The sequence below is a fragment of the Rana temporaria genome, chromosome 10 (genome assembly GCF_905171775.1).
Source record: "Rana temporaria chromosome 10, aRanTem1.1, whole genome shotgun sequence".
Lineage (NCBI taxonomy): Eukaryota > Metazoa > Chordata > Amphibia > Anura > Ranidae > Rana > Rana temporaria.
In genome coordinates this window covers 52,062,778-52,086,410 of record NC_053498.1, presented here as the reverse complement: position 1 = coordinate 52,086,410, position 23,633 = coordinate 52,062,778, and the positions used below count along the sequence as shown (strand labels likewise).

The 23,633-nt window shown below is 45.7% G+C and overlaps 1 protein-coding gene across 4 annotated transcripts in view; it reads right to left on the bottom strand.

The window, feature by feature from the left end:
• Positions 1-23,633, bottom strand: part of PPFIA3 (PTPRF interacting protein alpha 3) — a 624,634-nt gene that overhangs the window by 149,180 nt on the left and 451,821 nt on the right. For 3 of the 4 annotated variants that reach the window (XM_040327613.1, XM_040327612.1, XM_040327615.1), the window contains one exon: positions 11,967-12,187. In XM_040327613.1, coding sequence (XP_040183547.1) covers positions 11,967-12,187 — 221 coding nt within the window. The remainder of the gene's footprint in view (positions 1-11,966; positions 12,188-23,633) is intronic. The other variant, XM_040327614.1, reaches the window with a different exon arrangement.

Below are 23,633 nucleotides of genomic sequence, written 5' to 3'. Positions count from 1 at the left end.
TTGAAAGCAGGCTGGAGCTGAGAGGGAGAGAGAAGGTGCCGTGGAGCTGATTCCCAGAGGCAGGGCTGAAGGCAGGGCTGCTGGGCAGTCAGGTCCCAAGAGGAGAGGCACCAGCAGGCGGTTCCAATTCGCAGGTGGCGGCAGGCGTCCAACTACAATATTCGAACACCCTGCCGCCGAACCTGGGGGTTTAAATAGCCCGGGCTCGTGAGAGGAGCCGAGCGCTGTACGCTGGAACACACTTCCGCGTTTCAGCATGAATCGCAGACGCCCGCGCACCGGAAGTGACGCGGACGTCTTACTGAATGGAGCGCAGCTGTTAGGGAGAGATACAGCTGCGCTCGTAGTAACTGAATTAACGCTGATAGCGCTGCAATTGTCTGGGAAGACCAGGTGATGTCAATCTCAAAGGTTTTAAATGCCCAGACTCATCTGACCTTGCCCCAACAATCAGCACCATGGGTTCTTCTAAGCAGTTGTCTAGAAAACTGAAACTGAAAATAGTTGACGCTCACAAAGCTGGAGAAGGCTATAAGAAGATAGCAAAGCGTTTTCAGATGTCAATATCCTCTGTTCGGAATGTAATTAAGAAATGGCAGTAATCAGGAACAGCGGAAGTTAAAGCAAGATCTGGAAGACCAAGAAAAATATCAGGTGGGAAATGAGTAACCGACACTGACATGTCCAGTGGCGGCTGGTGCTCAAAAAATATTTTTTTTTGAAGGGGGGGGGGGGAATCAAGTGCAGCCACTGTACCCATTAAAAACAATCACTGTGCCATCAAACACAGCCCCTGTGCCATCAAACGCAGCCACTGTACCCATAAATTGCCGCCACTGTGCCCTTCAATTTGATGGGGCACAGTAGCGGTACTGTGCCCCATCAAATGTTGCCAACGTGCCAATCAACTGCTGCTACTGTGCCCCATCAAATGTTGCCAGTGTGCTCATCAATTGCCGCTACTGTTCCCCATCAAATGCTGCACTTACCTGTCTTGGAGCGGGTCAGCGGCGGTGTCCTGCACATCCTCCATGTCTTCTTCTGTCCTCTTTCAGGCATCCAATCACAGGGATCAGGGTGGTTATCACTGAGCATGAAAGCCCCCAATCCTTCAGAGTGAGGGATCAACAGCCAAACCGTCAAATTCAGCATTTGTAGGGCAGGATGGTATACTGGCCCTTGTGACAGCAAATCCTGGCGCTATGATAGGGGCCAAGGATCTGTCCATGCCATCTTTATGATTTCTGCATACCAGGACCTCCTGGGCCATGTCGGGGCAACCAGGATCACCAGTTTTTGTTCCCTTCTGATCCTGCGCAGCAGTCATGCAAGTGAACTAGATAAATCAGAAAAAAAGAATTCCAAGGAGTTACCAAGGTATCTGTCCCGTAAGCGACCGGGTCCCTTGTTCTGGACACAAACTTGACTAGTTTCATGTTTAACCTGCATTCAGAAGATCTACGTCTGGGGTACCCCACCTCCGACAAATGGCCAGAAAGCCATCTGGATGTAGGGACCACTCCCTTGGGAGCAACGGCTGGCGGTTTAAGACTGCTTTTCTGCCCAAACCACAATATGGTTTACCTCTTTCTGGGCTGCCCGACTCTTGGTGCCGCCCTGGCGATTGATATAGGCCACCGTCGTGGCATTGTCGGACTAGATTCTGACAGGGTATATCCGCAGTCTGTATATCCGCAGTCTGCCTGTCCAGGCCTTAAGGGCCAGGCGTGCTGCCCAAAATTCTAAAACATTGGGCAAGGTCTTCTCAGACTCTGACCATTGCCCCTGAACAGCATTCTCTTCTTAGTAATGCTCTGCAGCCTAAAAGGCTGGCATCAGTCGGCACTATCTTCCAAGTGATCAGTACAAATGTTTTCCCCTTCTGCAAACTTTCAGTTAGCAACCACCAATTGAGACTTTGGCGTACGCTTGCAGTCAAACGCATTGGACAATCCAAATCCTGGCTTTTCCTGCTCCAGGCAGACAGAATAGTATTTTGCGACAGTCTTGAATAGAACTGAGCATAGGGAACTGCTTCGAATGAAGCTACCATCTTCCCTAACAATCTCATATAAAGACGGACGGGAGACTCTTCCCTTGTCCTGATCTTGTGAACCAGATCTCTTTGAGGAGGCGTTTTTTCCCAGACTGGGGGGTGGACGCGAACAAACTAGCCAACTTACCCTCCAAACCAGCCAGAGCCAGGGCCGGCCTTTGGGGTGTGCGGTCGCACAGGGCGCCATAGCAACATGGGCGCCTGGCGACCTGCACAGATTCTGATAGGACTTAGCGCCGTTAGCGGGCGCCGGGTGGCATGCCGTTGTGACAGGGAGGCAGCGGCAGACACACAGCAGGCTGAAGCCTGGCTTTGCAGGGGGGTGCAAGCTGCACCCGAGTGAGCCGTCGGCACACCCGGGACCCGGCCACAATGATCCCCCTTCCCTGTGCAGCGCCGCGGGTCTGATGAGTCTCAGCTGCCTGTGACTGTCACACAGTCACGCAGCCGAGCACAGTGCAGCCGCCTCCCCCTTTTCCGTCCTGTGCTGTGTGTGCAGCACGTGGCTCAGATGACCAGCTTGCCTAAAGGGGGGATTTCTGTGTTGTAGGGGGAGGGGGGGTTCTGCATTGTGGGGGGTTCTGTATTGTGGGGGGGAGTCCTGTATTGTGGGGGGGTCTGTATTGTAGGGGGAGGGGGGTTCTGTATTGTGGGGGGGTTCTGTATTGTAGGGGGTTCTGCACTGTAGGGGTGGATCTGTATAGGAGGGCGGGTTCTGTATTGTAGGGGGGGTCTGCTCTGTAGAGGTAATTCTGTATTGTAGAGGGGTCTGTATTGTAGGGGAGGGGGGTCTGCACTGTAGGGGTGGGTCTGTATTGTAAGGGGGGCCTGCACTGTAGGGGGGTCTGCGTAACATGCAGGGGGTCCACAACGGTTAGGGGGTGTCTGTGTAACATATAGGTGTCTAGAGCTGTGGGGGGCTGTGTAATGTAAAGTGATGCAGGGTGTTGTATAATGTAAAGGGGTCAGTTGTGGAGAGGGGTACACAGTAGTGACAGAGATATTGAAGGATGCAGGGGGCACAGTGGGATTTTAAATTTTACCGTGGGGGGGGGGGGGGGAATATAGGATCCGCCCCGGGTGCCAAATGCTCTAGGTACGCCCCTGCTGGCAGGCCAGGCCACAGGCGGATTCTGCAGGAAAGACCGAGTGGGCGGCTGTCCCTGCCTTTTTAGGAGTCAGAGATCATTTTAAATGTTTGCCCGCGGGCACGGCGCTCTTCTGTGCGGACGCTGGATGGATCAGCTGTCGGCTCAGCCAGGCAGCACAGGCTGCAGTGACAGTGTCACTGGCAGTCTGTGAGTTACACATTAAGATTGCCGCCGCTCGGCGACAGTGCGGCGGCCATCATTAAAACTGGACAAAGTAGTGGCAGGCCACAGGCCTGCCACTACTTTGTCCAGTTTTAATGATGGCCGCCGCACTGTCGCCGAGCGGCCTGCCTTGCTATGAGGAGCAGGGATCAGGAGCAGGAGCTCATATGCCATGCGCACTAAGAAGACAAAGGAGGGCAAAAATCCACAGAAGCAGGCAGCAGATGTAAAAACTTTTTTCTGTAAGTAAATTCTTAGGCCCGGATTCAGATAGGAGATACGACGGCGTATCTCCTGATACGCCGTCGTATCTCTAAGGCCGGCCGGTCGTATCTATGCAACCGATTCATAGAATCAGTTACGCATAGATATGCCTAAGATCCGCCAGGTGTAACTGTGTTACACCGTCGGATCTTAGGCTGCAATTCCAGGCCGGCCGCTAGGTGGCGCTTCCGTGTCTTTTACGAGTCGAATATGCTAATGAGCATTTACGCCGATTCAGAAACGAATGCCTGCCGCTTTTTTTTTACGTCGATTGCGTTCGGCTTTTTCCGGCGTATACTTATCTCTGCTATGTGAGGCGTATCCTATGTTAAGTATGGCCGTCGTTCCCGCGCTGAGTTTTGAATTTTTTCGTCATTTGCGCAAGTCGTTCGCGGATACGGATGGATGCAATTTACGCTCACGCCGAAACCAATGACGTCATTGGGAGCAATGCACACCGGGAAAATTCGCGGACGGCGCATGCGCATTTAAATCGGCGCGGGGACGCGCCTGATTTAAATACTACACTCCCCCTAGCCGCGGAATTTGAATTCCGCCGGGGGATTTACGATACGCCGCCGCAAGTTTTGAGGTAAGTGCTTAATACAGCACTTGCCTCACAAAATTGCGGCGGCGTAACGTAATTCAGATAGGTTACGCGGATCCAAAGATCCGCTAACCTATCTGAATCTAGCCCTTTTTTTATAAATGCAGTGTACTGCTTAATGTCTGTTTTGTATTTTATTATTTAAATAGGGTGTTTCTTAACAGTAAATACAAAAGTTAAAAAATACTTTATTGTAATTATGTTTGATATTTGATAGTAAATTTACAGGTAGTGGTATTATACCATGTGATTTACTTTATATGTGGCGTTTTTACACCGTGTGATTTACTTTATATGTGGCGTTATTATACCGTGTGATTTACTTTATATGTGGCGTTATTATACCGTGTGATTTACTTTATATGTGGCGTTATTATACTGTGTGATTTATAGTATAGGCGGTGTTATTATTATTATTTTATATAAATATTATTTTTATATATATTTTTTTTATAATAGCTTGTAATCTGTTTTTTTGGAAACTTAACGGAATGGAAGGCTTTAAATGGAGCCAGTATTGGAGAAATGGGTGTGGACACTAAAGGGCGTGGTTACGGAGGGGTGTGGCTACAGAGGGGTGTGGTTACGGAGGGGTGTGGTTATGGAGGGGCGTGGTCACTAGGGGGTGCTGTAAATCTTTCTCGCACAGGGCGCCTAAAGGCCTAAGGCCGGCCCTGGCCAGAGCTGTAGCCAAGTCATCTTTAGTGACATATGCAGAGGCTGGAGTGTTGGAGGTAGCTACAATGCCTGACAAGGGTTCAGCTTGGTTAACCGTTTCAGGCCTTAAAGGGGAAGCAGGTGCCGTGGAGGCGCGACTAGGATTCCCGGGACCTGACCGCTGTGCTTTTGCACTGCTTCTCCCTGATTTTTCCCCTCTCCTTTGGGCATACATAGTCTTAGGCACAAAGCAGAGGTACTAATTATTATGCATCTATTGCTGAGCTCAGTCTTAGCAATCTTAAAACGCCGCGATCAAATGCCACAGCTCAGATGCTGAACAGATGAGTCTTAAACAATGCCTGTCCCCAGCGCTTGCATGCCCATGAAAAAGTGTCTGTGTCTCTCCGTTGCGCACCTGTAAACGCCAGGCTTGAATTTATAACAATTGCCGGTTTGTGCATGTTCCGTAGGGTAACACGCACGCCTGGTTCACGTGCACGCCGGGTGGCGCGGCTCCCCCCCTGTGGCGTCCCTTTTTTCATAAGAGAGTTCTCTTTGCGCACGTGCGCAAGCAGCGATCCACTCAGCAATCTTGGGGCGTAGGAGGGGGAGAAGTCTCACTGCTGGAACCCAGAACTCTCCCCCCTTCTTAGATGGCTGATGAACTGAGAGGAAAGGCAGAAGCGCTGGTAACAGACCTTTAAACCAGGCAGGCATGGGATGCTGACACCAGGTATGCTGCTGCACACACTCTAGTGGTAGGAGAACAAACACAGGCAAGACATCAACTATTCATAAAAAGGTCCACAAGGGATCTTCTTAACTCACCATTCCGGCCGCAGGGTACTACTGGAATTGGCACAGTTACCCAATCTTCACCCATCACGGTGGGCTTGGAGTCATGCCAGACCTTCAAGGATGAGATCCCCTTTAATTTATTAGGGTCCACGGCCTTGGACCTGTACAGCACCCTGCCAGAGCAACCTGTGGTATAGCAAAGTGACCAAGGCGCTGGATCCCAGGGCCCAGCTCTCCAAAGAGAAGCATTACAGGCAAAACCTCATTCTTCGGTATCAAGGCTTGGGTAGGGCCCTTCTGGGTAGTATAATGTTAACCGTGACCAACACCTTAGACACTGGCAAAAAAACTGAGGCACTTCCCATGTGGGAGGGGTTATATAGAGGGGAAATTCTGGTCTTGATTATGCCAGTGTCCATCACCTGAAGGTGACCTATAACCCATGTAGTAATTACTGTCTCTGTGTCCCGTGATGTACTGTAAAGAAAGTTCCCTTCTAAAACATCTTGACTTGTAAACACTTCTGGAATGTATAGTATGAATTTAACTCTTGTTCAGACCAGTTTCAAACGGTCTACTTCCTATAGTTTTAACTGTATACAAGCTTAGGATTTCCCTTGAATAAACTGAACATGTTTTGACCTCATATTGTGCTTGGTGCCATTGTGTGTTCCCGGAGCTCTGTTGGTTGTACCCCAACCTGTCCGGATCTGAAAGTCCCCAACAACGCTGGTTTCAGAACTGGGATGAGTGAAGAGTGTTTACCCCCGAAACACAGGGCAATTTTACTTGTTTCCTAATCACTCATGTGTAGTTATAAATGCTACGGTACCCCTTGACTGGATAGTGTAGCAAACGGGTATAAAGCCGGAAGTAATCATGTTATTCACTAATGTTTCAACATGTGTGATGAATGTTACCAGCAATCTAACATCTTATCACTGGAAAAAGGAGGCAAGAATCCAATCTAACTGGACCGGTTCCTCCATGATATGGCCCAGAGACTCCAGTATACTTATAACCAATGATTCAGAAATTACTAATAGCACATATTTTGTTGTTGCATACGTATGTGCTAGGAATTTAACTCCTAAAGTAAACAATAACACCCATGTGTATATACCACACCCAATGTATTTACCTGTAATCCTAGTTCACATAACAGAAAAAGAGCCTGATATGACACACTCCTGGGAGGAACAGGAACTACCCTTGGAGTCCTGAATGGTAATTATTTAGAAATTATCAGAAATAAACTTGCAGCTGCTGGAAAGGATAGTGTGGATGATCTCCACATATTGGGTGACTGGAGCCCTACGCTCTTGATGCCCCAGTTGGCACAGTTGAACCTGGACAAATATCAATGGTGACTCAGCTTGGTGATTTGACTGTGCTAACAGGTGACCTGACTAATGCCGGGTACAGACGAGAGGATTGATCCGCGTATACGGTCCGCCGGAACGTATCCGCGGATAAATCCTCTCGAGGATTTCCGCGGATTTGGATCCGATGGAGTGTACTCACCATCGGATCGAAATCCGCGCCGAAATCCCATCGTGATGACGTGTCGCGCCGTCGCCGCGATGATGACGCGGCGACGTGCGCGACGCTGTCATATAAGGATACCCGCGCATGCGTCGAATCATTACGACGCATGCGAGGGAGGGAATCGGACGGATCGATCCGGTGAGTCTGTACAGACCACCGGATTGATCCGCTGAAGCCGATTCCAGCGGATAGATTTCTTAGCATGCTAAGAAATTTTTATCTGCTGGAAATCGGTCGGGCCGAAAAAAATCCGCGGAAAAAGATCCGCTGGGATGTACACACCAGCGGATCTATCCGCTGGAACTGATCCGCAGATCAATTCCAGCGGATAGATCCTCTCGTGTGTACGGGGCCTAAGGGTCTTTCAAATTGGACCATGTTTGCCGTAAGGTTTCTATGGATGAGTCAACAGAGAGATATGCTATAGACCAGACTCGCGTCCCCAGGTACCAGACAGCTGAGGTCCCTTTTCAAGATTCCTGTAGATTATTGGGTGATGTCTTTCCCTCAGGACACTGTGTGCCAAAACAAGATATTTACCAAGATATCTAGTTTTTATTGCGTAGGACATTATAAGGTGTTTGTCCCTAGAAATTATGGAGTCACTATGTGCAAATTATTTACTCTCCCTATCCCTTTGCCAGATGTAATCGCTAATACTGTTGCATTGTGGGAACCAAAGTATTATGGATTTTGCATAGCGGTGGGTTCAAACAATACTTATAGCTTAGATGACTGCCAGAAAACTGATAATTGCCTTATTTGTACACATGCGTCTCAAGTGTTTGAATCATGTCTTTGTCCTGTATAATTGCTATTTGGTATAAACTAAAAAGAAGAAAATTAACAAAATGATCAATAAGACTGATGATAAAGCCTGCGTAAACTTATTACCAAAATAATGTGAAAGAAATTATCATATTAATGATAAAAGAGGGGATTGGAGGGTTAATGGTGTTTTTATGCTGTATATATTTCTCTGTTTTTCATATAACTATGCATGACTCATAGCCATGGGATTGTGTTTGCACGTTTTCAGCAGATATAGTTCCCTTTGAGAACATCTTGACTTGTAAACACTGCTAGAATGTATCGTGTGACTTTAACTCTTGTTCAGACCAGTTTCAAACGATCTACCTCCTATAGTTTTAACTGTATATAAGTTTGGGATTTCTAATAAACCAAACATGTTTTGACCTCATCTCATGTATTGAAAGTCCCCAACACCAATCAGCAGGTCTTGGCCATAAATCCTTGTAACTGACATGCTTGTAGTCCATGACAGCACAGACAGGGCAGCACACATGCGCACCCCCTACCCAGAAATGCTGGATCACATACATGTACGTGATCCAGCACAGTGGGCTCGCCCTACCACAGTAAATAGGTGCTGGTCGGTCCACTAGTGGTTAAAGAACATATCGGTAATGATTACTGCACACCTGTGGGATTTCATTTCTCACACCCAGACCACTGTATTTAAGACATGAATGCTTTAGCATACTAATGCCCATAAAGTAATCCCCATCTTATCAACTATAGTTTAATAACGATTAATGTTTAATACCAGACAAACCTCAGGTTGTTTTTAGGGGAGTGCCTTCTTTGAAGGACAAACTAGCCCCCAATATTTTGAACCCTCCCAGTATTGATTCCATGTTCATTTCTGGTTTGACAGGGTATTTTAAATGTGGAAGATGTCAAGTTTGTTCCCTAAATGACGTAAAACCAAAAGAACCACTACATTCAGTTCTAGCTGTACTTTAAGGAGTCACTCCATTAAGCCGTTCATTACATGTTCTACCATTGGGGTAGTCTATATGCTCCAGTGCCCGTGCGGCCTGCAATATGTGGGCAGGACCAAACGCCCTCTGCAGGTTCGTCTAAACGAACAAACACATTAGTAACATCCGAAGTGGTTACACTAAACACTCAGTGTCAAGGCATTATTTGACAGCACATGGTAGGGATCCTAACAACACCGTCTTCCTGGGCATTGATAAGTTCAGTGCGCATGCGAGAGGGAGTGATTTGGTGCGTAGTATATCCAAATCATAAATGTCATGGGTGCACAAACTCAAAGGCACCGTTTGGCCTGAACATAGACGTTGATGTCAATTGTTTTATCGATAACTCCTAGTTTTGTTCCTTTTTTCTTTTTTGTGCTTTTCTTCGTGCATTTTATTCTATTTAATAGTTCCCTCGTAATTGGGTCTTCCTGTGTCACCCACTGACAAAGGAGAGAACTTTGACTGTTGATTATCTGGTTATAACCTGTGAACTGGATGTGAGTCCTATTCAGCTGCTTAACTGGTCACTTTGTAGTATTGTATTTATTTTTTGGATTCGTTTGTCTAGTACTTATTCAAACGATTGATCGAGGATTTTAAGTTCATTTTAATTAAAGTGTATTGGCACTTCGATTGATAGTTTAATTGAATCTATATACACAATTGAAACTCATATTCTTTAAATAACCTTTTATATGCAGGATTGTTGATGATATATATTTTAGGTTTGTACCTTTATACATACTTTTAATAAGGGATGGATCCGCGGAGTGCTCCGCTCTTTCTTTCCTGTTCGTTCGTTATTCATATATGTATAATTTTTTGCCCTTGGTTCACACAGGACGTCTGGTTGGTAATAGCTCTAGTCTGTTCCTTTTTTCCAACACTTAAGTTGGCGCTGTTGCGGCTCTCTAGGACTCACATCGAGGCTGTACCAACCCACTTTGTGTATAAACGTGGTGACTCATAACGCAGCCTGTATCCCGTGACCACGTCCCCATCGAGACGAAATGTTGGGAGGCAACGTTCTGACGTCACCGCATCACGTGATCGGACCCGGAAGATACGGGCTGCACGTTCTGGAACCGGCCGGCTTGATATTTTTAAACGCTTCTTATTATCATCGTTGATGTAAGTGTACATCTTTTTATTTGAATAAAATACCCAAAGATTTTATGCTATGCGAGTCCCCTCTTCTCTCTGCATATATCTTCCACTGTGGCACTGCTTGAGGAAAACTTATCGGTGAGAACTGCTTGAGTTGGCGATACCATCTAAAGGATTCCATGTGTCTATGCTGTTTTTGATCTCTTTTAATTTAGAGATCAAATCTTTCTGGTAAGAGTCAGTGTGTGATCGTGGTGGAGGTGCTTCTGTCATCACTGTTTCTGGACCGTTTGTGGATCAATATCTCACTGGAGTTATTACCGAATGTCATCACCTGTTTATGATTGGACTTTTTCTCTCATTGATTATGGCTCCTTCATAACGGTGTTACTTATTCACTATTTCATCTGACCATATCAAAGCTATTTATATCGGTGGTTTGATTGATTTGGTTTCACTGATTTGAGCACATCATATTGTTTATCACAATTAGCGCGACTCCCCTTTTCTTATATTTTGCTGTTTATGTTGTATAACATTTTTAAGTTGCAGCTTCCACTTTATTTATATATTTTTTTAGAGTATGCGCAGTATTTTTTTCTATTATCGTTTAATAACCAATGCTGGGTATGTTTGTGTGTGTGTATTTTTTCTCAGAGATGGTTTAACAGTCTGCTAAAACTTTGTGTATTAGTACTGCTTGGACCCTAGAAAAAAGGGGTATACCTTGAAAATTTGAATATTAGCGTAAATAAAAATAAAAAAGTATCACTTTTTTATTGTTTGTGTTTAACCACTTGCCGACCGCGCACCGCAGTTATACGTCCACAAGGTGGCTCTGCTGGGCGAGAGCACGTAATATGACGTCCTCTCTTCCAGCCGCCACTAGGGGGCGCGTGCGTGTGCCCGGTGGGCGCGATCGCCGCCGGGCACACGCGATCGCTCGGTACAGAGCGGGGACCGGGAGCTGTGTGTGTAAACACACAGCTCTCGGTCCTGTCAGCAGGGGAAATGCTGATCTTCGGTTCATACAATGTATGAACCGAGGATCAGTGTTTCCCCTAGTGAGGCCACCCCCCCCCCCCACAGTAAGAACACACCCAGGCATACTTAACCCCTTCCCCGCCCCCTAGTGTTAACCCCTTCACTGCCAGTGGCATTTTTATAGTAATCCAATGCATTTTTATAGCACTGATCGCTATAAAAATGCCAATGGTCCCAAAAATGTGTCAAAAGTGTCCGAAGTGTCCGCCATAATGTCGCAATAACGAAAAAAAAATCGCTGATCGCCGCCATTACTAGTAAAAAATAATAATAAAAATGACATAAAAATACCCCCTATTTTGTAAACGCTATAACTTTTGCGCAAACCAATCAATAAACGCTTATTGCGATTTTTTTTTACGAAAAATATGTAGAAGAAAACGTATCGGCCTAAACTGAGGAAAAAAAATGTTTTTTTATATATTTTTGAGGGATATTTATTATAGCAAAATGTAAAAAATATTCAGTTTATAGCGCAAAAACTAAAAACCGCAGAGGTGATCAAATACCACCAAAAGAAAGCTCTATTTGGGGGAAAAAAAGGACGCCAATTTTGTTTGGGAGCCACGTCGCACGACCGCGCAATTGTCTGTTAAAGCGACGCAGTCCCGAATTGCAAAAAGTACTCTGGTCTTTGGGCAGCAATATGGTCCGGGGGGTAAGTGGTTAATGTGCACTAATATGAATACAGTTCCCCCATGTGTAAAATAAAAAAGTAGAATTTTTTGTATAAAAAATTTCAGGAAATTGAGCATTCTAAACAAGTGATCATTACATACTTGATTTCTTTGTTGATTGCCTCCAACTGTTCCTGTAACATGATAGCAAGGGTCTGCACATCTGTCTGGCCGCTTGGAGACAGAAGGTCCGCTGAGCTGAATATGGTCTCTCTGTCATCTTCATCAGAGCCATCCAAGTCACCTTCAAATGCTTGTGCAACATTGGCAAGCACATTGGCCTGCTGAGCTCGCTCCCAGTCCTTCTCATCCAGGGTTTGAATCTGAGTGGAGAGGGTTGAGATAAAGAATTTAAAGTAATTTTGTGGTAAGAAACAAGCAAGATTATTTATATTATTCCAGTAGCATCAGCTATCCTATAAAAAAGGTGCTTTACAGCCGACTATACCTTGGAGTATGGTTTTTGTACTGTATAGCTTGCCTTGCTGGATAAACAAATGGTTTCCTATTCCAGCACTCATTTTGTTTAGATGTTTAATTTGCAAATTTTGTCATGCACATTTCTAAACAATACATTTTTTCCAGTATTAGTATCAACCCAATTGTCAACAGCCAAGACCTGTGGAAATCATGTAGTTTTAACACAGTTTCCAAAATGCCCTGAAAGGGGGTGATCAATATATTGTTAAATTGTATGGTTAGTCTGGTTGATTTTAATAATGCTTAAAGTGAAACAATAAAAGTGAAATATTCCTAAATAAATTTTGTACCTGGGGGGTGTCTATAGTATGCATGTAAAGTAGCGCATGTTTCCTGTGTTTATAACACAGAGGATGTCCCCATATTGATGGGGACAAGGGCCTCATCCCAACAACCCTTGCCCGGTGGTTGTGGGGGTCTGCGGGTGGGGGGTTTATCAGAATCTGGAAGCCCCCTTTAACAAAGGAGAACTCCAGATCCTGGCCCCCCTTATGTGAATTGGTAAGGGGTACATTGTACCCCTACCATTTCACAAAAAAGTGTGAAAAATGTAAAAACGACAGGAGACGGCTTGGGACAAGTCCTTTATTAAAAATGAAAAGATTCCAGCGATGTAATCCATTCTCCAGCGATGCTCTCCAAAGAGGAACGACGCATGATCCTGCCTCGACCGGAGGAACCCGGCCGAATGACGCACAAGCTCTTTGACAGCTCTTTTATAACCAAGGGCGGGGGCCACCCATGAGGTGGACGGGTGACCCCGCCCCTCTGACGCAACAAGGGATTCCCGTGTCATTCGGCCAGGTGCCTCTGGTCGAGGCAGGATCATGCGTTGTTCCTCGCTGGAGAAGGGATCATTGCTGGACATCGAGAATGGATTACAATGCTGGACATCGAGACTGGATTACATCGCTGAAATATTTTTTTTTATTTTTAATAAAAGGACTTGTCCCAAGCCGTCTCCTGTCATTTTTAACATGTTCACACGTACATCGTACCCCTTACCAATTCACATGGAGGGGGGTGGGATCTGGAGTTCCCCTTTGTTAAAGGGGGGTTCCAGATTCCGATAAGCCCCCCCGCCCGTAGACCCCCACAACCACCGGGCAAAGGTTTTGGAGATGAGGCCCTTGTCCCCATCAACATGGGGACATCCTCCCCATGTTGAGGGCATGTAGCCTGGTATGGTTCAGGAGGGGGTTTATTTCCTGTCCCCACCCCTGTTTGGGCCGGCTTTGGCTTAGTACATATATAAAAGCAAGCAGTATGGGGGTGCAGTAACATGCCCCTGGTGACGGCTCGCTAAGCCGAAACGTTTTGGGTTCCACTTTACAGCATCCCATACTGCTTTTATAATTGTTTACGTGATCACTTTTTTATTTGTGTTTTTTGTCATATGAATTTTTAAAATAAAACCTGTCACGGTTTATTTTTGACCTGCACCATTTGGAGCAATTATATTTCATCTTTTTTCCATTGCTCTATGAGTCCGTTGGAGTTCTCTATCTACATCCTGCATTGGAAGTCTTATCCATCCAGCTCCTGTGGCTTGTGGCACTCATCCCATCTGATTGGAATAATCACCACCGTCTGGGGAGATCCTTCATGCAGTAATCCAGGTCTGCTGAGACCACTAAGCGTATGAGACTTACTGTTGCAAAACAGCTGAGTCCACACCCTCTGGTAAGAGTACCTTATTATACCTACATCTACATTGTAATGCCTTGGTGATCCCTTCAGGCAACTATATATTCAACAGTATACGTCAATGATTGAAAAATCACTTATTTTATGGACTAGTATTTCACACACCAGGTTGTGTGATCGTTTCATTGATCCAGCATCACATTTATTGTGATACATGGTCTTTATATGGACCTTTTCACTTATATTAAGCCTGCACTTTTATATCATTTCTGATCCTGTGTCACTACAACCATTGTGCACATTATATTTTAGCGCTGCATTATTGTTCCACAAGCCTAGATTATGTTCGTTCCTGTACCCCAATCCCCTTCCCTGTCCAGGTCCCCTTGTGTGCCCAAGCCGCTTACAGGAGGACCAGCAGTCCCCTTCTATCGGTGGCCCTGAATGTGAGTATCCCATTACCTAGCACAAGTAGGTAGTGTGATTCCCACAACAGATACCTGTCTGCTGACCTTATTAGGGGTATTGGGGCTGTCAGACTGTATAGTATTCTGAGCCACAGCAGCAGAGTTCGGCATAGGAAGCAAAATGCAGCAGAGGAAACAGCAAGACAAAGGTCAAACGAAACAAGACAACAGAAGAAACACTATGCTGCACATCTTCAGGCTTCACACACTTATTTATGGTCCTGAGATCACATAATGACTTCTGTAGTAAGGGCAATTGCTGTTAAAAAAAGTGGCAGTGGGAAGCAGAGAAAATGACCGGCAAGGGTCAGAAAAGCATACCCTTTAACTAAAATAAATGCTAGGGGGCCACAGCCCAAAATATACCAGCAAAAAAAGCACTGGAAAATGCCCACTCACTGTCGCTCTGGAACTCAGGGATCCTGAGCTGGGCTGTTGTGATGAATTCACAGAATCAGGTTGGACACACAATGCAAGCTCATGCAGTACAGGCACTAGCTATATATGCCTCTGAAAAGAATAAATCAAATACACATGCCCCATTTTTAGCTAATCAGAAGTAACCATAATCACTAGCTCCTAGAGCAGGGGTAGTGAATTAAAATTCACGGGGGTCCGGTCAGAAAATGTTTCTTCTAGCGGAGGTCCGAGTGTCACAGACTAGTCCCCCCCATCACAAATTTGTCCCCCCTCCTCACAGACTGGTCCTCCCCCCATCACAGACTGGTCCTCCCCCCACCACAGACTGGTCCTCCCCCCACCACAGACTGGTCCTCCCCCCACCACAGACTGGTCCTCCCCCCACCACAGACTGGTCCTCCCCCCACCACAGACTGGTCCTCCCCCCCACCACAGACTGGTCCTCCCCCCACCACAGACTGGTCCTCCCCCCACCACAGACTGGTCCTCCCCCCATCCCAGACTGATCCTCCCCCCATCACAGACTGCCCCCCCATCACAGACTGGTCCCCCCCCCATCACAGACTGGTCCCCCCCCCATCACAGACTGGTCCCCCCCCCATCACAGACTGGTCCCCCCATCACAGACTGGTGCTCCCCCATGACTGGTCCCCCTCCATCACAGACTGGTCCCCCTCCATTGCAGACTGGTCCCCCTCCATTGCAGACTGGTCCTCCCCCATCACAGACTGGTTCCCCTCCAACAGAGACTGGGTCCCCCCCCTTACAGACTGGTCCCCCTCCATCAGACTGGTCCCCCCCTTACAGACTGGGTCCCCCTCCATCAGACTGGGTCCCCCCTTACAGACTGGTCCCCCTCCATCAGACTGGTCCCCCTCCATCAGACTGGTCCCCCCTCCCCTTACAGACTGGTCCCCCCTTACAGACTGGGTCCGCCATCACAGACTGGTCCCCCCCATCAGACTGCCCCCCATTACAGACTGGTCCCCTGCCATCACAGACTGGTCCTCCTGCCATCACAGACTGGTCCTCCTGCCATCACAGACTGGTCCCCTGCTATCACAGACTGGTCCTCCTGCCATCACAGACTGGTCCCCTGCCATCACAGGCTGGTCCTCCCCCATCACAGACTGGTCCTCCCCCATCACAGACTGGTCCCCCTCCATCACAGACTGGTCCCCCTCCATCACAGACTGGTCCTCCCCCCATCACAGACTGGTCCCCTCCATCAGAATGGGTCCCCCTCCAACAGAGTCTGGGTCCCCCCTTACAGACTGGTCCCCCTCCATCAGGCTGGTTCCCCTCCAACAGACTGGGTCCCCCTCCATCAGACTGGGTCCCCCCTTACAGACTGGGTCCCCCTCAATCAGACTGGTCCCCCCCTCCCCTTACAGACTGGGTCCCCCTCCATAAGACTACCCCCCCTTACAGACTGGGTCCCCCCTTACAAACTGGGTCCCCCTCCAATAGGCTGGTCCCCCCCCTTACAGACCCCCCTAGATAGTAGACTCCTGTCCTCATAGCAGCACAGCGCAGCACAGCATTTCCCCCTCCCCACAGAACCGTACCTTATTTACACAAGATGTGCAGCGCGGCCGCTCTGGACAATGGGTGGGACAAGTTCAAGGTGAGTGATTGATTGATTGCTAGGACCGCCCACTGCGTAGCAACCAATCACGCTCGTCTTAACTTAAAAAGTCCCGCCCTTTGTTCAGAGTGGCCGCGCTTTTCATCTTATGTAAATAAGACAGGTGGAGGGCGGGTGCAGCGTTCCGAGGGAGAGACAAACCCGCGCGCGGCACGCCTGCCATGCTGTAAACATAGCAGCAGGCGGGCGAGCTGGGGTGAGGACTGAAACATGCAGGCAAACTATTTGCCGAGGCTGCGGTCCGGGCAGTATGGCTACTGGGGCCGGAACCGGACCGCGGTCCGCCATTTAGTGATGCCTGTCCTAGAGAGACAACCCAGTACATTGAGGATCCAGCAGGAAACTACCAAAAGCAGGTTGACTGGAAAAATACAGTTCAAGAAGTCTTGTTCCTGTAGAATTGCAGAGAAACAACCTACCTCCTCAGGAAACTAAGCTAAACTGGGCTGTGCAGAAAGAACAGGGGTATAGCTACTAGATTGAGTTTGCTAGTTTTTGCTTTTGCATAGTATTCAATCTTGCTGTAGGAGGGGCAGACAGGTTATAAATCTACAGTGCTGTGTCCCTCAATGAATAAAGAAACAATTAAAAAGGGAAGCATGGGGTTCTTTAAAAAAAAAATTATGCTCTGCTATGTGGATACAGCATCTGTTCCATGTTTGGGTGTATAGTGACTGTAAAGTTGGGCCGGACGTCAGCTTACAACAGGCTTCTGCACTCCTGTGATCCATAGGTGAAGTAGAGCCAAAAAAGCTTTGCCCATACTTCTCCTTTTGGCCTCTTTCACACGGAGTGGACCATTTTTGTGTCCGCTCCGTGTGTGTCCGGCGGCTCAGCGGGGATCATCCGTAATCCCCACTGAGCTGTCGGCGGATAGGGCGGTCCCCGCACACTGTGCAGAGACCGCCCTGTCTCTTCTCCGCTCCCCCCTATGGGGAATCGGATGAAGACGGACCGTCTGTCCGTCTTCATCCGATCCGTTCCACGGACGGAAGAAAAATAGGGTTTTCTTCCGTCCGAAAAACTGGATCCTGGCGGACGCGGATGGTTGCGGACGTTAGCGGATGCTCCATCCGCTAACGGACGCGATCCCATAGGGATGCATTACAAGTCTGTAAACGGACTTGTAAAAAGCGGACGAACGGTCCGCTAATGTGAAAGGGGCCTTAAGTAAAAAAGGAACTGAAGTGGATAGAAAAACACAATTTGAACTATGCATTTATTAAAAAAAAATCATGGTATTTGTATATTAAAAAGGAGCTACTCCCTGATACCTGTTGGAGGTGGAAAAATGAAAAGGGAACAATGCTTTATGTGTGCCAAGATTCAACCCTTTTGGAAATCGGTCCATGAAACTATTACAAAAATAACCCCTGATAATCTCTCCTACTCTCCGGCCCAATATCTCTTGCACCATATCAAAATACCAAAGAAACGATACATGAAGTCTCTATCGATATTCATGATTAATGCAGCAAAGCAATATATTCCCACTCTTTGGCGTTCGATCAATACACCCATGATAATGGAATGGTTTCATAGACTTAACAAAATGGAAGAAATAGAGGAACTTGTCAGTATCTCTCAGGAAAGACTTTCTAAATTTACTAAAGTGTGGTTTTGTTGACAAAAATACAAAACCTTCAAAGCCTACACTGACACATAAGAAATTAATCAGCTCTAAACAAACCCTAAACCCCATCTGGAGATAGAATATAAGCCTAAGAAAAATAACTCTTTGCAGCTTCCATTCCAAACCTAATCCAGGAGAGGGGTTTAGAAAACATAATTTCTCCTAATCAGGTCTGAACCTCATTTTTAGTCCAACTACATACTACAATATCCCTCTCTTTGTTTCTCACTTCCCCCTTTCCCTGGCCTCCCTTTTATACTCCATCTACTTCTCCCCCCACATTGAGAGAAGAGAGTGGGGGGGGGGGGGTGAGATGAAGGAAGGGAAACATTAACATTACCTTTTTTGTGCGTGCACCCCTCAAACTTATGTAAATATTTTATTATATATTTTCATGTGACAACACTAAAGAAATTACATTTTGTTACAATGTAAAGTAGCAAGGTTATAGCCTGTATAACAGTGTAAATTTGCTGTCCCCTCCAAATAACTCAACACACAGCCATTAAAACGCTGCCAACAAAAGTAAGTACATCCCTAATGAAAATGTCCCAAATGGGGCCAAATTTAGCCATTCTCCCTCCCTGGTGTCATGTGACTCATTAGTTTTACAAGGTCTCAGGTGTTAATGGGGAGCAGGTGTGTTAAATTTGGTGTTATCGCTCTCACTCTCTCATACTGGTCACTGGAAGTTCAATATGGCACCTCATAGCAAAGAACTCTCTGAGGATCTGAAAAAAAATAATTGTTGCTCTACATAAAGATGGCATAGGCTATTAGAAGATTGTCAAGACCTTGAAACTGAGTTTCAGCATGGTGATGAATACCATACAGTGGTTTAAAAGGACAGGTTCCACTCAGAACAGGCCTCGCCATGGTGGACCAAAGAAGTTGAGTGCACATGCTCAGCATCATAAATAGAGGTTGTCTTTGGGAAGTAGACGTATGAGTGCTGTCAGCATTGTTGAAGGGGTGGGGGATCAGCCTGTCAGTGCTCAGACTATATGCTGCACACTGCATCAGATTGGTCTGCATGGCTGTCATCCCAGAAGGAAGCCTCTTCTAAAGATGATGCACAAAAAAATCCTGCAAACAGTTTGCTGAAGACAAGCAGACTAAGGACATGGATTACTGAAACCATGTCCTGTGGTCTGATGAGACCTAGATAAACGTATTTTCTTCAGATCGTGTCAAGCGTGTGGGGCGACAACCAGGTGAGGCGTACAAAGACAAGTGTGTCTTGCCTACAGCCATGCATTGTGGTGGGAGTGTCATGGTCTGGGGCTGCATGAGTGCTGCCACAAAAAAAAGACTGTTATCATTAGGAGGTTTGTTCAATACATTTTTAATTGTACTCTTAATAGTTGATAACATGAAAATGATGCTGACTGTTTACATCAATTATTTAGGTAAATGAGAAAAATATCATTGGCATAATAATTTGGAACAGGGAGTAATGTTGCATATTGTGCCCCAGTCATATTCATTTTTCTTGCAACGTTTCTGTACCTTGATAATCTGCCTGATCAATAAAAACTTTATGAAACAAAAAAAAAAAAAAAAAAGGAGCTACCATAAATACCTGTATCTGACATAGTCTCCTGTAATACCTCACACACCTAAATTAAGTTTGGGAGGAAAGATGACCTAATCAGTAATCCACTTCTCCTTCAATGTCCAGTGAAAGGCTAGAGTCGATTTGGGACCAGGATGTGTTGGGTAAGTGCAGCGCAATCTGAAGACAGACCTAGGACCTGGCAAGAGTCTCAAGTTTTGCCTGAACCACGAAATTGGCTGAACAGAATAAAACAGTACACATATATTTATCTATTCTGAATACGTATCAGTTTACTAAAAGTTTAGCTTTAAGACTGTTTCTCTTTATCCTTACATTCTGTATAACGTCACTTGTGGTGGGAACTTTTTTTTACAACAGTACAGTGTACAAAGAAACCTAGGAGTTTCATATCTTAAAATGATTGCTGCAATCTACAGCTATTGTAACCTTGCAGCAGCAATATGGCTAGTTTATATATACTGTAGATGCTAGGTGTCTATGACAGCAGATAACACACAGTACATAAGTTTGGAACTGACTGTAACCAATGGTAGAAGTACACAACAATGATTAACAAATCAGAACAAAGACATTTGTTGGATACTTACATGAGGTAGGGTCCAGATGGACAGCACAAAAGGAATAATAATTAAAAAATTAATTGTGCAAGAACATTTTCAAAACAAAGGAGGCTAATAGGTTAGTGATATTACTTATTATTCACCGATTAGTTCTCTCTACTAGCAATTACTGAACTCAGAACCTACAGTATGGATCTGATGTGGGCGGTAATATATAGTAACACAATTACAAAAGAGAATAGAGACATAAAATGTTTGTGTCCACATTACATATGAGGATATATATTTTCTTAATCTCCACTTAATACCTCAATCTCTTGTTGATTTCAAACGTCCACATACATTATATTACTCTAACCATAATTGTAGGGGTTCGAGTTTTTATGCAATTATTTTTACAAATGGAAAAACTATTTTCTCAGATTGAGTCAGGATTCATCTTTAATTTAAAAAAATGCAGAGAAATTGTTTCTATTAATATATATTTCCAGTATATAGCATCATTGCTTTGCAAACGGAGTATGTAACATTTGGTTTCTAAAGTCCACTTTAAATTACTATGTATCTGAATGTGCAAATCTACAAATGATTTATAACCTAGATAATGGAAGACAGCCTCTGACATTCATGCATATAGTGATCTATAAAATCCTTACCGTACATGTAGCAAATACTGCAGCATACTCATATAAAGATTTATTTAAATTCTACAAATACTGTGTCAATGATCATATATAGTTGACTGATTCAACTGTTTGCACGTTATTAATTTCAGCGGATATGCAAATTTCAATAGATAAGATGAAGGGAAACAGCATTTCTTTTCAGTGGAAGATTTCCCTTTGTCATTCCTTATGTGCCCTAGTGGGCAGTGAGAATAATTCCCATACTGTGCAAGCAATTAATGTATCCCTCTGTTACAGTATATGAGGCTCTGCTGCTGTAAAACGATTAAAAAATCTTTTGCCAGGCACAGATGGTCACATAAAGATTAGATATGTGATCAAACACCGACCCGTTTGTCTCAGTCAGAGACTTCCACAGGCGTGGCTTCTCATCCAAAATTCCACCTATAAAAAGGAACTAGGAGTCCAGCATTGCGCTGCCTACTTAAAGCAGACTGGACTTTTTACTTTATTAAAAATAGCAGTAAAAACGAAATCTAACACAAAATTGGCTACTAATAACATACTGTATATGCTCAAAAGCAGAATGGCAATCTGGCATTCACACATTAAAATAAATATTTGTAATCTAACGTGTAAAGTCTAGCCTATTCCTAACTTAACTTAAACCTGCTCCCATCCCTCTTCTAAACCCTATTCTATCTACCCCGTGAAAGGAAGATGCTTATACTAACCTATTCTGAGAGCGATCTGGTCCAGTCACATGATCAGCTGTTAGTGGCGGCTTCAGTATAGAGGAAGGACAGCCGACAACGGATTTCCTATATTAAGCCTATGGATGCAGTCATCACATAGGCTCTGCAGCTGTCAGCGATCTCTTCACTGAAGCCGGCCTCTGGGGAGATCATGTGACCAGACTGGATAGCTCTCAGAATAGATAAGTATACACATCTTCCTTTCACAGGGTAGATACTGTAGAGTAGGGTTTTGAAGGGGGAAGGGAGGGGGTGGGAGCAGGTGTAAGGTAGTTAGGAATAGGCTGGACTTCCACTTTAAAGAGTTATTACTATCTTTTTTCTTTAATTATTAACTTCCCTATGGGATAACGTATATGTAGTACTTTGTCCCATCTTCCAAGATGCCCTGTATGCCCTGCAATGTTAGACAGTGCACGCACCTTTGGCGCACAGCCCTCCAACACCACAGTACTTATATATATACAGAGTGCACACCAAAGCCACAGTGCGGCTTGCCATAACCACTGACTCTTGTCACTCTCCACTACACTTTTTATCTGGAACCCATATTCTTATCAGATGGATTTTTCCTGATAGACTAGGATATGCCCAAACCTGGATCACTGAAGAAAACCATGCTGTGCTCAGCCATCCCACTCCATCCTGCACGGATCTGATGTGGTGCCAGCTTTACAGGACTTGTTGTGACTTGCAGTCCCACTTTCATCTCTTCAGCCCAGCAACCGGATTTGAATGCAACTTACCTGTTCTCCATGTGAGTGGATGTTGTTGTTTATTAAATTATTCTTATGATACATACTCAGAGGCACCCCTCTTCTTGTATATATATATGGGCTTTGAAGGCCGAAGCGGAGGACCCCAGTAGCTGATAAAGTTCAGAGACCATGTATGGGATTGGTTCCTCTGCTATAAATAAGCCTTCAATATGGGTAAGGGATGTTATGTCTCTTATGGAGCTGCCGTGCACCTCGAAGAAGTGGTGTAATTGTCTGTATCTCCGGAAATTCATCCGGGGTCCCCCAGGTCCATCCGTCAGGGACTCAAAGGGTATCAACTTGCCATCCCTCAACAACTTTCCACAGCTGGCATTCCCATCGTCCACCCAAGTTCCAAAAAAAGCTGTGCGTTCCCCTGGGGAAAACCAGAGGAAACCTCCCAATGGCTCCAGCGGGGACACAGGGGGGGCCAGGTCCAGCGCCCGATTGACTCCATCCCACATCTTTAGTGTGTGGGTCATCAGGGGGGACATGTGCTCCAACAATCCCCTGTGCTCCCGTGAAAGCCACGGGGCATATGCTAAATTTCTCCCAGCCATAAATGTATCCATAGATACCCAGAGTTTAGACTGGGCGTGAAAATGTCAGTTCAGAATCCTCGAAAGCACTATGGCTTGGTGATACCTCTGTATATCTGGAACGCCCAAACCACCAGAGCGTTTCGGGCATTTCAGTACCTTCAGAGCTATACGCGGTTTCCACGAATTCCATATGAAGTTGGTGAGCAGGCTGGACAGCTTGGTAAAAAATGTTGAAGGATAGGGAGCATTTGCATATAAAACAGTATCCTGGGGAGGACATTTATTTTTATGATATTAACCCTCCTTAGCCATACGAAGGAGGTTTTAGTCTAGTGTAGTAAGTCTTGTCTGACCTCAGTCACCAACTGAGGGTAGTTAGTTGAGTACTATGTGTCAAAGCGGTCTGTCAACTGAATGCCTAGGTAGTGCAGGGATGTCAAATCCCATGTGAAGGGGAATGCACTTCTCAGGCTATTGGTCACGGCGGGGGATAACTGTATAGGCAGATTCTCGGACTTTGTAAGATTAATTTTAAAGTTCAAGAGCATCCTGAAATGATGGAGTTCTCTCATCAGGACCGTCAGTGAGATCATCAGGTTTGTTAGGTGGAACAGCACATCGTCGGCGTAAGCTGAGAGTTTGTGCCCTGTGTTG